At 36.7% G+C, this 15,226-nt stretch overlaps 1 protein-coding gene and 1 pseudogene across 1 annotated transcript in view; both read right to left on the bottom strand.

Annotated features, from left to right (window-relative positions):
• Positions 1-6,470: 6,470 nt before the first annotated feature.
• On the bottom strand, positions 6,471-12,958 carry LOC113645662 (annotated as a pseudogene).
• A 257-nt stretch (positions 12,959-13,215) lies between these two features.
• Positions 13,216-15,226, bottom strand: part of LOC113645939 (solute carrier family 2, facilitated glucose transporter member 6) — a 6,767-nt gene continuing 4,756 nt past the window's right edge. The window contains exons 9-10 of the mRNA XM_027151915.2: positions 14,661-14,806; positions 13,216-14,295 (exon numbers count right to left, since the gene is read on the bottom strand). Coding sequence (XP_027007716.1) covers positions 14,134-14,295; positions 14,661-14,806 — 308 coding nt within the window. The 3' untranslated portion in view covers positions 13,216-14,133. The remainder of the gene's footprint in view (positions 14,296-14,660; positions 14,807-15,226) is intronic.

The following is a 15,226-nucleotide window of genomic DNA, read 5'->3' as shown; positions in this document are numbered from 1 at the left end:
GCATAAAAAGAATAATATGGGGCAAGCTATTACATACACAGAGACTGGCAGCTGCATTAGTGGTTTTTAAAGTGCTTAAATCTGTAAATGCCCTGCTGGCTTCATGCTGTGTTTTCTCTAAATAGCAATTATGATGATTTAAAACGATGAAAAAATACTAAAAGTACAGTTCAGTGTTATGTCCTTTTGATTTGTACTTTGATTAGACAGTGTGGGCTAAATATTTCTACTAGCTTTTCTTCCTAAGGAATACTCAGGAAAGGAAGAAAAGAGAAATGACTGTTTTTCGTGACTGATAATGGTCTGATTGAGAAAAATGTCCTGTTTTGAACAGGACAGGTGTAAATGGGTTGTATGTGTGGGATGTTATTTAAGGGGACTTCTGATGGTTTATAGATGTGGGGCCTATCACGTATGTAATGAAGCTCATAAAACACTATGAGTTTTAAAGATTCTTCCCCTGACTTGGACAGATGTTGTGTAATTGCTGCCAAATTCATTTCACTGATTATTATTTATCTTCCCACAATCATCTTATGAAAAATCCTCCATTATGTGCTGCTTGCTTTTAACAGTGTTCTTTACAAACAAAAAATAAAAAAGCTTCCTTTTTTTTTAAATTATTAGGTTATTAATGTGTTATTCAATTCATTTCAATTCAATTTGTATATATATTTGTATAGGGCTTTTATCAATGGACATTGTCTCAAAGCATCTTTACAGAACATAATAAATATTAAGTACAAATTATTTAAGATTATACAAAGATTAATGTTATTAAAAAAATTCAAGATTGATAAATGGGTTTGTATTGGAAATGATGATGTCAAGAGCGAATAAAATTTTCAATTTACTTGATTTACTAGTCATTTTAACACTGAAAAATCAGCTGATCATCAGCATTAAATATAGACAGTGACTCATCAAATCTGTTTTAATAACTAAACCTGGTAACATGAGTAAAGAGAGCCATCTAGAGGTTACTGCTGACACATTTAAACACAAATAAATGATTCTATACTGCTTTAAAATGGTAGCCTGATAGAAATGAGTGATTCTATCTTGACTAAAAGGGGGATCAAGTTCTTTAGCATGATTGCTATCATAGTGATACATGCTAAAATTACCTATCTATTAAAACTGCAGAAAACAAAAATTTAAACCCACAATTGGGAGATAAACAGAGTAGTTTAATTGAAAATAGAGCTGAATTAGAATTTAGGCTGCGTTCACACTATAAGTTTGAAATGACACAAAATAGATTTTGTGGGTTTTATCCATCTCAGTTTTATGGTGGATTCAAAGCCTGTGATATTATGTTATGTATGGTGTTTTTACAAATGGTGCAGCATTAGTATATAATATTTTACTCAATACTGTTCCAATTTATTTATATAGTGCTTGTAACAATGGACGCTCTCACATAGCAGCTTTATAGGCATAACGATGAAGCATTTATGTTACGGCTCTTTATCCACGATGTGTGTGTGTATTTAAAACAGTTGTTATGTTGACATGCAACTTACAGCTAGTTCACCTTCTCTGATGAGGGCCACTGGGGATTGTTCTATACCTCTACAGGATTTAATAGTATAAATGTGTCATTATGTAGTCGTACTTATCATGAAAGTCTTTATATGCTGAATTTCATTTTGCACCACATTCTTCTCATCCTCTCATACTTTTCATCCACAGATGCATCCAGATGCAAGCCTTGTGCATCATAACACCTTGAAGGCACTACCATAAACCATCAGATTCCACAATGCAACTGTACCCAGTACCTCCTACTCCACTGACATACACTCAATAGATAGCTGTCATTCCACAGATATTGCACATGTTGTTGAATTCCATTTATATTACAGATGTATATACAGTAACAAAATAAATCATTTATTTCATTGTGTTTATCTTAGACCTATCTTTGTTTATTTAATTTCCTTTATTTCCTGCTATATGGGTTTTATTTTTATTCTGCACATCTCGATTTTCCCAACAGGGAATTCAACGGGGATTTCATATCAACTCCAATCTTCTCACACCGCTGGTGTTGATTATTTCCCTATAAGAGCATGCCTTGTCTTGTGTGATTTCTTCTGTAACTTTACACCTCAATCGTAGCATTCTGCATGATTTAATAAGCCATCCAAATACTTATGTACGTTATTGTGACCCTTTTGATACGGATCTGCTTCAAGAAGCTACTTGATTGTCCAGTCCAGTGCTCTGTCTGTGAAATAGATAGGAAAGCTGCTACCAACTGCTTTTTACAGTTATTTAGAAAATAGTCTGGTGAGGCTGCCACTTTAGAAGTCCTTGATTTTGGCATTGAACTGCTATTTGAGATGAGCTCTTCACCAGAAGGTTACTCTTACAGGCTGTAGTTACTGTAACGAGGAGGCAGAGGTCAGCCACCACAAACTGTGAGAAAAAATGAGCGGGTAAAAGAGAAGTGGATGAGGGTCATTTTGACAATAAAGAAAAGCCAGCAACCTCCTCTCTGAAAGAAAGCTCTACTTTTCTTTTTATGATGAAAAAATACACAGAACTAAAACAAACATTGTTCTCTCTCTGGACAAGAACTCTTCTTTCTATAACATTACAGTGGATGATTTTTATATATTATATGTTATATTTGACCTTTTCAGTAATGGTACGACAAGATCATAGTCATTTCTAGGTGGTTGGCCATTCAGAACTAGTGAGCTCAGGAGACAAGCAATTTCATCTCTGGTGTCTAAGTGATGCAGATAATATTGTGCAACCGATATAACAGCTAGCGATGGCACAAATGAGACCATTTTTCTTTTTATATTGAAAATCAGAGTTGGTAGAAAATACCCAAATTTTCTTCATTCAAGTAAAATGCATTTTTTGTCATTCTAGATATCAAAAATTCTTCACTTGAGTTAAAGTAGTTACACTTTAATTTACTTACAAATCATAAAAGAAAAAAAAACATCTATTTCAAACTAAGTCTAACCATTAACAGCTTTATTCCTCATCACTCAAACATTAACTACATTTACTAGCATAATATTTGAGCATAAACATTTGACAAATCCTAACAATAAGCTGTCACAATACAGACTGTGTTGATGAATAGAACGTGTCTCTAGCAGCAGACAGACTAAAGTGCCTTTTGTGGATGGATGGATGAATGGATGGATAGATGGGTACAGAGCAAACAATGTGCAAAATATCACATGCAACCATGTACCACTACAATGCATGGATAAGGTATTAGTTGCTCAGAGGGTTTGGGACAGAGGAAGCTTGCAAACTCCAAATAATTTGCTTTTATTTTTTTTGCTTGAAATGGTCAAGAATTTTTTTATATATATTTTTTTTAGAATTTAGGTCCTGTTAAAAACTTAATCCTGCCATATTTCACGCCATAACATTTTGATGAAGAATGCCAGAGCCATAACAGTGTGTTTATGTCTGATGTAATGACTAAGACACATTTTGCATATCAAAGAAAAGACTGCAGCATAATTAAACAGACAACAGCCAAGAATGAAAGAAGGTTGTGATGGCTGTTAGTTTCTATCATTCAGCAAATGCAGTGAATCTAATAATTAAAGCTGATGGATGTCAGTATATTCACTCGTTGTTATTGTGACTGAAAAAGCAAGCGCAGCTATTGTCAGCTACAAAACATTACGGGAAAATTATGCATTCTTTCCTGAAATGGTTTAACAGGAAAATATTTTTGTTTAAGTAAATTAAAAAAAAAATACATTTGTAAAACTGTACAGGCTAGAAACTGGCAAGCTGCCAAAACATTGTAATGGGGCAAGTCGTGGCCTAATGGTTAGAGAGTCTGACTCATAATCCTAAGGTTGTGGGTTCGAGTCTCGGGCCGGCCACGACTGAGGTGCCCTTGAGCAAGGCACCGAACCCCCCAACTGCTCCCCGGTCGCCGCAGCATAAATGGCTGCCCACTGCTCCGGGTGTGTGTTCACGGTGTGTGTGTGTGTTCACTGCTGTGTGTGTGCACTTTGAATGGGTCAAATGCAGAGAACGAATTCTGAGTATGGGTCACCGTACTTAGCCATATGTTACGTCACTTTCTTTTGTAATCTGTTATATCAATTGACATTCATAAGTTGTTAGACTTCAGTACTTTATTAATCCCCAGGGGAATCTGTGTCTGTTACCACATTTCCAAGTCACCAAAATATGAATACAATAATAGAATTCTATATGTGTGATATTTTGTTTTACTGAGGAATTATACAGTCCGATGGACAGGTAGGGGGGATTTCCTGTGTCGCTCTGTGTCTCTCCTTGGTTGACTGAGTCTGCAGCTGAACGTACTTCAGTATACGTCCAAGACATCATGGAGCAGGTGGAAGATGTTGTCTGAGATGTCCATCAGCTTAGACGTCATCCTTCTTTCTGACACTACAGTCAGAGAGTCCAGCTACACCCCCACAACATCAACCGGCCTTACAGACGAGTTTGTTCAGTCTTTTGGCATCAGCTACCTTCAGTCCAAAATGTATCATTAATTAAATATGTAGGTTTAAAAAGCAGCATCAGGAATCAGGATTTTTTCTAGATAGTTTGAAATTTAAAACATGGTGAACATGCAGGAACAGGAAAGACTCCATTCCACGGACCATTTAAGATGTTTATGGTCTACTGAGCGACCGGAGTTGTCTAACTTGTGTATGTAAGATTAGAAAACATTGTAAAGATTTCTGAAATACCATACTGAATGCTATGCTAGTGAGACGTCAAAACCAATGATGGACTGTTACTTGCCTTGTGTTAGTATTTTTGGTTCATTCACGGCATACAGGACACTCCACACAAACTTGTTTTGGGTCTTTGAGGCTTCAGTCAGAATGACAATGTCAACAAAACATCAATCAGTATTAAAAACACACACACAAAAACAGCTGAATATTTTTTTTTATTTACAGTTTTTTGAGATCGCTAGGAAGCTATCATACTGTAATACTGTATGGGAAGTGTAGTCAGGAAGTGTCAATACTCCGGGGACGGTTCCCTCTGCTGGCGATCGGAGGGTGAGACAGGTGCTTCCATCATGACACATACATTGTTTTTGTGTATTATAAATTTATCAGCTACACTGTAATCAGAGACTAAAAAATCCTGTCAGCTAAGAACAAATTCTAGCTAACTAGCTCAAATAGTTCACTAGTAGCTGGAAGACATGATGCTGTCTTCATTTAAAACTGTACTGGCTGTTCATAGTTATCAAGCTAGCTACAGCTAGCTTGCCGAGGTTTATAACTCGGCAGGTTTTTGAGCGATTTACGACAAACTCGAACAGCTCCTTTAGGACCTTACTCTGGACAAAGTTTTATTTCAGTAGCAACTTTTGTCCAAAAGTATTGGCATCCACCGAGTATTCATGTGACATCACATGTAGCCCCGCCCCCAAAATAAGCGAAATCAAAAAGTTAGCACAACATGGACATGTCATGTATCAAAACACTCAGCCCAATGAGGGGAACCGATGTCATGTGTAGCCCCGCCCCCAAAGTAAGTGAAATCAAAAAGTTAGCACAACATGGACATGTCATATATCAAAACACTCAGCACGATGAGGGGAACTTGCCCCGTGCAAGCACCATTCACATTTTCTTCAGGAAATGTACATTCTAGTTTATATTTATAATTGTGATTAAAGAAAATAACAGTTGGCATTCCACAGCGTTATCTGCATTGGATCTCACACATACAGTAGGTAATACCTCAGGCACCAACCAAGTGTACTGAAGTCCTGAACACATCGTATTTTTCACGCAGAAAAACTTTTTGACTATTTATCATATATTTAATATGCCGCAGCGCACAAAATGTATCAGTCCGCACCGCTGTCTCTATGGAACAGGGCAGGAATCAAGCACGTCTCAGTTCTTAGTCGAGCCTGTCACTTTTCAGCCAATCAAAAAAAAGAGGCTACACAATAGCCAATCAGAAAATAGCACTATCTGGAAAAGATTTAACGCAACAAACAATGAAAAAAATTGGGGTTGCGGTGGGGTTGGAGATATCACGCTTGCAAAACTTGAGAGCCCTGGTCATGAATACGAAGAGTACTCAATTAGACATTGAACATTTTATTTGAAAGTAACCTTCAACCGAGCGTCTTTTTTGTTAAGGTTAGTTCAAACTGTTTAAAATATTTTTGTTTGCCTGCAGAAATAAAATTTCGTTTACTTGGTAGCAGATCATTGATTTCAAAAATGCAACACACTACAGTTTTTTTCTATAGGTAAAAAAACGATATATACAGTGTTATCTTCATTTTAGATGTCAAAAGGGTTTTGTGGCTCCCTGTGTTTTTTTTTCTGTGGGAAACGGGTCCAAATGGCTCTTTGAGTGTTTAAGGTTGCCGACCCCTGCACTAGTCTACCACTTCCTTGCCATTACACTGTGGTGAGAAATTTCATTTCTGGTGTGAAAAACAAGTTACTCACCAAGTATTACACATTTGATGCCGGTGAGGGGAATAATTGGCCAGATCTCGAATTAAAATCATTCAAAGCTCCAAATGGCTCCTTTGCAGACAAGGTGCCAACAGTTACATTCCCAGAGTTACATGGTGTTTTGTGGGTGTATATGGTCAATGTCAGCATAGCCAGATATATTATAAATGCTAAAAGGGAAAAGTGCATGATGCAGAAATGAAAAGCACTGTGATTATGCTCAAGGTTAAGAAGGTTGTCGTGCCTCTGCCTGAAACCTGACAAATATTTCCTGCCAGCTTTGTCCATTAAACCGGCTGCAATAATAACAGTGACCAGTCTAACACATCCCACTATGGCTGCATAATAAATTATTGTTCTTATCAATATACAAAAAGGTATTTTATCACATTTGTGTCATGTAATCTAAATACGGTTTGATTCTTTGAATCCACTTACCAGTGAAACAGCTGTTTTCTCAAAAATTTGCTCCAGATAAACCTAGATGGGTGTAATACCTGTCATCTGCTGCAGGAATCTCATAAATTCTTATTCTGTTAATTCTTATTTCTTTTATTATTCGTTATTTCCTTTATCATTAATTATGTTTACCTTCTGCTCTATGTTTATGTTCTGTAAAGCTGCTTTGAGACAATGTCTATTGTAAAAAGCGCTATACAAATAAACTTGAATTGAATTGAATTGAATAAACACAGAGATCAAGATCGGCTAATAGTAGAATGGACTCTGATCTAAACACTGCATTTCAGCCTGTTGGAAAAGTTAAATTGGAGCAGTTGTCAGGTATGTTTCATCAAGGGTATTCAACTAAAATTAAAAAAAGGTTCAGCCACATAAAGCACCATGTCAACGTTTAGCTTTTAATAAGTGATTAGTGATTAGTTAAGGCTATCAATAAAGAAAACATCAGGGAAGAACATGAGAAACTCCACAGAAACAGTAACCAGAACTCAGGATTAAACCAGGAGCCCTGGAGTTATACGGTCACATGCTACGTATCTCCTGAATGGAGCAGGTTTATAATATACATTAAAATTCATGTAAAAATCTCCTGATGCATTCAGTCAGGTCACAAGAATGTTTATGTATTTTTGGCTTTATAACACAATTTACAATGATATATCTTATTATCAGTGTATGCATTGATACATTACCATGTATTCACTGACTGACTTCAAAGCAATTTTGTACGTAGCAGATAAGGGCATCTGCCAAATGCTGTGAATGTAAAATATCTCTGCATCACAGATGTTTGTTTTTACCTGGGCTACACTCTCTTCATTTTCATCAGGTTCAGCAATATAGTTTGAATCAGGGCCACTGAGCCATGGGAGAGCTCTGTCGGCTTCGTTCAATTTCTTGATGATGATGATGAGGTAACGTGGGGAGTTTGGCATGAAGCACAGGAGGCACAGCATAATCATAACAGGAACTACGCCAACTACAGCTAAACACCGCCATGGCAGAACCAAGTCTGTAAGGGTAAGAAAGTAAGTCCCACTTAGATCATTGACGGTCAAAAAGATTAGAATGTCATTATTAAAGCTGATTATTTATTTAAATACTTTCTTAATTCTTTGAACAGTACACAATGTTGTAATAAAATATATCTTTCATACTTCTATGAGTGTGTATTTGCACACTGTAGATTATTCTCAGGCATGCCAGGCATTTGGGCATCTTCAGAATCCCATGCCCTAACCCTAACCCTAACCCTAACTCAAATAGGTTGCAGAGAACAAAGTTAATTTAACACAACATAAATAAAATGACAGAAAAATGAGAGAACTTCAATGACAGTCATGATCTCAGGGCTGGATCCCAGGAATCCACTGACACCTTGATGGGAAATCTCTGACACGTAGATCTGAAACAATAACACATGATGGAAAAAACTATATGTTTGCAATTTTCTTTTTTCTTGTGACACAAAGCTTGAGCAAGGGGCCTTGTCTGGGGAGTGCTTGGAAATAAAAACCTAGAAAGAACCCAGAAAAAAACCCAGACAGGACACATCACACCTTGAAATGTACCTACAGGAATGGAGCTGACTGTAAAGCCAGCAGCGATGCCTGTGAGCCATCTTCCCAAGAGAAGCAACCAAACTTATACGCTGTTCCTATGAAACCCCGCTGTGGAGGGCATTATGGATATCATAATGGTTGGTGTCCGTCCAAATTTGTCGTTCATCAGCATAGCACTCAATACTCCTACTATAGCTCCAATCGCAAAAACAGACTATTCAACAAATACAATAGAATCAGAGTGAAATTTATTGGACATACAGTATACATGAGAACTTTTGCAATGCGTGTTCATGTCAAATATGTGCTTTATAGATTAATTATCGATGCAATTTAAATGTGACATGATGTGACATACAGCTAAGTCGTTGTCAGCCCAAGACTCGAACCCACAACCTTTAGGCCACGACTGCCCCCCAATTTAGGGAAACGTGTGATATTCATTGAGAGACCAACAATCTGCGCTTACCCCAAACCAAGAAATCTGATCAACATTCATGTGAAGACTTGGATCATCATCTTCTTGAACCTGTGGAATGACCGCAGAGGGAAAAGTACCATGAAGTATCCATAAATAAAACTGCCCAAAATAGCCCAAAAGGCTGCAATGTAGAGCTTGCCATTTCTAATAGGAAAACAAGTTCACAACACATATTCATTATAAAATATTAAGTATCCCCTGTGCCCTATAATAAAGAAGTTTAAAATTAATAATAAAAGGTAAAAAGTCACAAATGGTAGATTGGAAGATCTAGTCAATTCAAGATCTTCAGGCTCATAATGCGACAAAAACACTGCAGTGTCATGGTACATAGAACCACAAGTGCAAATAGATGACAGTGCATGCCATATAAAAAAATATGCATATCAACAAAGAGCGATAAAAAAAATACACAGGATAAAGAATGCACCAAATAGTAAATGCATAGAACATTAAACATACTAAATAATAAATAACTACATACTTAAAGATTTGAAACAATGATGCTTGGCAAAAAAAAACTAGGGTGGTATTGTGGTGAAAATTCACCTAAGAATGAACAGATGGAGTTTTCTGTTGTTCTTTAATGCAATGCTTGTGGTTGTGAAGGTTATATGTTCTCACACTCGCACCTCAGATCATCTCCAGAGAACGGAACAGAATCACAGTGAATGTGGGCTCAGTATGGGGAGGGAGGGAGGGCTGTCTTACGGTAGATACTGAGAAAAAAGGCTGTTGATGTGAAATAGGTGCATAGGGGGACCCAATTCACATACAGTAACCTAAATATATGCTGGAACTTTGTTCTGTCTGTACATAAACCAGAAAAGCAACAGCAAGTTCAAAGCCTGCAGGTTCAGGAAGTCTGCTCTGGGACTGCTTCTGTGACACTTTCTCACCACGTCTAGTACTAAATTCTGTATATCAAAGAGCAGACATCCTGTCTGTCAGCTTTTAGTAGACACTCTTCTTCTCATTTCAGGAAGCCCATCATTTAAAAAAAAAGCAGAATCAGCAGAATTAAAAAATGAAGCATAATAAACTGATACTACACATAACACACCCACTGTGCACTATTCTACGTTCAAGCTTCTGGTAAAGCTCAACTGGACCCACAATGGTTCACCATGCAATCTAAACACCTGCCACTTTACCAAGCACTTGAGTACAAGTAGACTTGAATTTTTTTAATAAAGTATCTATCTATCTATCTATCTATCTATCTATCTATCTATCTATCTATCTATCTATCTATCTATCTATCTATCTATCGATCTATGTCTTATGCTTTTATTCTGCTTAGCATACGCGGTATTAAACACAAGTATCAAATAAAGTCTCTGATTTATCTACAGTCAAAAATTTGCTTTAGTACAGCATATCGTATTGTATCATCATATCATATAGTCAAATGGCTCGCACCAAGGACTTCAATAGGGAGGAGGTGGGAAGGTTTGGGAAGGTTTGGGAAGGTCGTGGCTTAATGGTTAGAGAGTCTGACTCCTAACCCTAAGGTTGTGGGTTCGAGTCTCGAGTTCGAGTTGTGGGGCTGCCCACGACTGAGGTGCCCTTGAGCAAGGCACCGAACCCCCCAACTGCTCACCGGGTGCCGCAGCATAAATGGCTACCCACTGCTCCGGGTGTGTGTTCATGGTGTGTGTGTGTTCACTGCTGTGTGTGCACGTTGGATGGGTTAAATGCAGAGAACAAATTCTGAGTATGGGTCACCGTACTTAGCCATATGTCACGTCACTTTCACTTTCAATAAAAACGTCTATTCATTTTTTAAAACCCCTTTGCTCTTGTGTTTTCATGTTGTTTTTCTTTTACCCAGCTCCACTTCTTCAGGACAGCAGAGGTAATACTCAAGGAAATATACGTTCAGAAAAATAAAAACAAATGAGCAAAAATGAATATTTGATCCTGGAAAAGTATTTTCCACATATGAAGTCTTAGTAAATGTAACTAAACATATTTAAATACAGCTTTACAATGCCAAGGCATTAAGGGTTATCCTCAAAGAAACATTTTTGCTAATAGATTTTACTCAAGCTTCAGTTAAAGGGTTAACAACTGCACAAATAATATATGTTATTTAAAGGTTAGCATTTCTATTTAATGGCCATTAACACCTGAATTATCAGAAACTAATGATCCCTCTCAGATGATACACACCACTGGGTAAATGTACCAATAACAGGCTTCAGAAATGTTGAATGAATTCATTTTGTATAGAATTTGTATAGAATAGTCAAAACAAATCTGATCATTTGCTGATATTTTTTTTTCTTATAAAATTCACATTTTTATTTTCACTGATTTTTTTTCCAATGATTTAGACTCTAGGCTATTGTACAATTTGGGTAGAAAACTGTGGACTGTGCACACCACCTTAAACCAGTAAGACTCACCAATTGGTGTAAAATATAAAATTAGTGTAAAATAAACATTTATAATTTTTTTATTAAGAGAAAGAATAGGTAAAGAACAAAAATATATATACATATATATTAACATTTTAATTTTAATTTTACCTTATTTGTCTCTGTGTATTCAGTAACTCATTCTGTTCTGATGTCTCATTCTGTTCTGATTGCTTCCTGTGTGCCCTCAATCTCTGACTTTCTCTCTATATGGCAGCTTAATGCTATAGAATAAATCTAAAATGAAACGAAAGTGTTAATGTTTCACATCAGCGACAAAAAGGAGAGAGGAGAGTGAGGGGAATTGAGGAGTTAGAGTTTATAAAAACGGATAAAATTAGCATTTTATATGTTAAGAAAGTGTGGTGCATACTTCATAAGCAACAAGTATTTATCTTTAAATGTTTATACGTTTATCGCCGGTCGTTAATTCATTGTTTATGAGTCTACAATGCGTGTTGATAATGCTGTGTAAAGCCATGAGGCTATATAAAGCTGCTCGGTCTGTGATTATTTTCATATAGCATCACCCACTGTCAGGTTTATTTCTTACACTTCTTTAAGTGTTGAAGTTAAGTTAAGGTGTTTAAACTCACAACCGTCCTCAAATATCCAAACGGACATTATTCAGACCTTTTTTAAATTTGGCTCTTCTACAAGAAGATGATTTTTTTCCTGTCCAATGCTCCGTCCTGAGTGGAAATTGAGTAGAAATCTGCTAACAGCACATTTAGAAAATAGTCTGGTAAAGTCTTTCATTTCAGAAGTCATTGATTTTGGCTTGTAACTACTATTTGAGATGGTTCCTTTCATGCTTTAGTTCTTAAACTATAGAGGTGTGTAGAGGTCACTCGCCCAAACTGCAAGAAGAAATGGACAAGAACAGAAAAGCGGATGATTGTAGTTTTTATAGGAAAGATTTACTATGTCATACGACCTCTTCAGTGAATAAAAACCCGGGGGAAAATAAACTGAAGCAAATAAAATTGTGTGGGGGGCACGGTGGCTTAGTGGTTAGCACGTTTGCCTCACACCTCCAGGGTTGGGGGTTCGAATCCCGCCTCCACCTTGTGTGTGTGGAGTTTGCATGTTCTCCCTGTGACTCAGGGGTTTCCTCCGGGTACTCCGGTTTCCTCCCCCGGTCCAAAGACATGCATGGTACAGTAGGTTGATTGGCATCTCTGGAAAATTGTCCGTAGTGTGTGAGTGAATGAGAGTGTGTGTGTGCCCTGCGATGGGTTGGCACTCCATTCAGGGTGTATTCTGCCTCGATGCCCGATGACGCCTGAGATAGGCACAGGCTCCCCGTGACCCGAGAAGTTCGGATAAGCGGTAGAAAATGAATGAAATATCATTGTTATCTTTATGAGCATGGACTATAATGTCAAATAAAGTAAAACAAATAACGATGTGTTCATGGCTAGCAGAACAATATTGATAATGTTTGACCTTTTCCAGCATGCCACAACAATGACACACTTGTTTTCAGGTAATAAAATCTGCTTATTATCATTTCAGACACCACACCTGACCTGAGCAGGTCTTCTTTAGCATCATCCTTTAGTTATAGTGTTGAACTGACTAGCTGTCTCGGTTATGCAGATCATATTTAGATCCCGTAGTAAAGGCTAGTGATTTGACCTTTTTCAAACATTGGTTTTGATTGAAAACACGTTATCATTATATTTAAAATTAGAGTATAAATCTGTCAATAAATAAATTCTGGTGAAATAGGTTAGAAAAAAAAAAGGTAGAAATTCTATATTCAAGAAAAAGAACAAGAAATAAAATCACAAAAGGAAAGGGCACCTGTATCACATCAAACACTGTCGTTATTTATTACGTAGGAGAAACCGGTTTATTCCTAATCTGTTTTACGGTATGTTTACTAGCGTACTAGCATAATAACCTCGTCCATACAGACTATCTTTATGTCATTAGTTAGTTGTCACAATAAAACTTTCTTAAGGAATAAGTGTACACTAAAGTAGAGCTTCACAATGCTGATTAGTAGAACTCGTTAAAGTGTAGAAGTAGAAAGTATTTGAAGCATCTGATGATAAATTATCCCTTTCTGCATATATGATTTAAGAGAAATGCGGTAATGTCTTAAAGTGAAAGGAGACCGTAAAAAGTAAACATCACAAGTATTAGGTGAAATAAAAACTCACACAAATTACAGATATTTAAAATCTACACATACAGTACAGTATGCTCAACTGGTGAAGAGATGATTGTGTCTCAGGTTAAACTAGGTTCATGCACACACAATTTTATAATGCAATTTCTACTTCGCTTGTCTGTCAGTTCTAACAATATGATTTATATTTCTACATGTTTTCTATGAACTGTTATCTGCAAACTGTTTCATTATGTGATGTACGATATTGCTTAAAGTTTTACTACTATATTGTGATGTTCCTTGAGTTTGTTCACAGTGCAGCTGGCATGAAAATATCCAGTGAGCTTTGTAAGCATCCACCCATAGAACTTCAATGATACATGGCCTAAATGTCATCCTTTGGATAGGTTAAGTTCTTTAAAATGTCATTTTAGGTCATGGGACACACGACTCCACTGGGAGTCAGTTAATGTTTAGGCAGGTGTTGTTTTTTTTGTTGTTTTGTTTTTAATTTTCTCAAAGTTTATTAGTCACTGCACACCGGATATACAATATGATATATATGATGATGATGACCCTTTCTGAGATTCCCTGAATGTAGTCAAGACTTTCAGCTTTCAGCAATAGTGAAGGTGCGTCCAGTTCTGAAATAATTCTCGATTTCCTCCAGTGAACGTCCTTTGGTTTCAGGCACACACTTGGCTGTGAATATGATGTTCAATACACAGATTACACAGAAGAACAGAAACGGTGCAAAAAGCCCATATGCGTCCTGTGAGAGAGAGAAAAAAAATGTGTAAATAGGGAACTGTATCCTAATTTTTGCACAATGCAGGAAAGTCCAGCCTATGACACATTATGTAACAGCAGAAATGATAATCTCTTCTGTCTTCTGCTCTGTGAAATGGTTCACACCGACTGATTGCAACAGTCTAGTGGAATTGAGAAATTTCCAATCCTGTATCAGATTAAATTTGACCGAAGTAGGTCAGATTTACCTACATTGCAATTTTAATTAGATATAGAAGTTTAAGTATATTTTGTTATTAGCTTAATACGTTATATATTATTTAGGTTATCTGCTCTTAGAAATATGTAGAGAGATAAATAACCATAAAAAAGAGCTATGCAATTTACCACTGCATGCATGAAGACTAGTGTCAGCACAAAAGCGGTGGCCCAGCTGACCACCACACACAGGCCTGAAGCGACGCCGCGTGCTGCCGTCGGCAAGATCTCAGACATCAGCAGCCATGTGATTGGACCCCAGCCCATTGCATAACCTGCTCAGAAAAATCAAATCAAACAATAAATGACAGGACAACAGAAAATAACCTGCAATAAATGTAAGTACAGTTGTTGTTTTTTTTTTCAAGAGAAGGTATTCACTTTGATAAATAGAAATCTTAAAAGAAATAATCGTATGAAAATTGCTGTGGCGTGAGAGGAATAAAACTAAACTCATCCACAACCCTGTCACTGTCTGTTTTCCCATAACAACATGCTAGATAACTTTTTATTCATTATTCATACAACACCTTTAAACCAGGAAGGAAGAAACAAAAACTACATAATAAAGACAAGAACAATTGATTTTTTTTTCAACAAACAAAAAAAAAAGGTAACGCTGATTGTATATGTTGTTTTTGGTAATTATCTGCATTTTTCACACTCAAATTTATTCACAGATATTTTCACGCTTC

Source organism: Tachysurus fulvidraco, chromosome 14, assembly GCF_022655615.1.
Source record: "Tachysurus fulvidraco isolate hzauxx_2018 chromosome 14, HZAU_PFXX_2.0, whole genome shotgun sequence".
Taxonomy (NCBI): Eukaryota; Metazoa; Chordata; class Actinopteri; order Siluriformes; family Bagridae; genus Tachysurus; species Tachysurus fulvidraco.
Note: the sequence above shows the minus strand (reverse complement) of the source record. Positions and strands in the feature narration are given on the sequence as shown.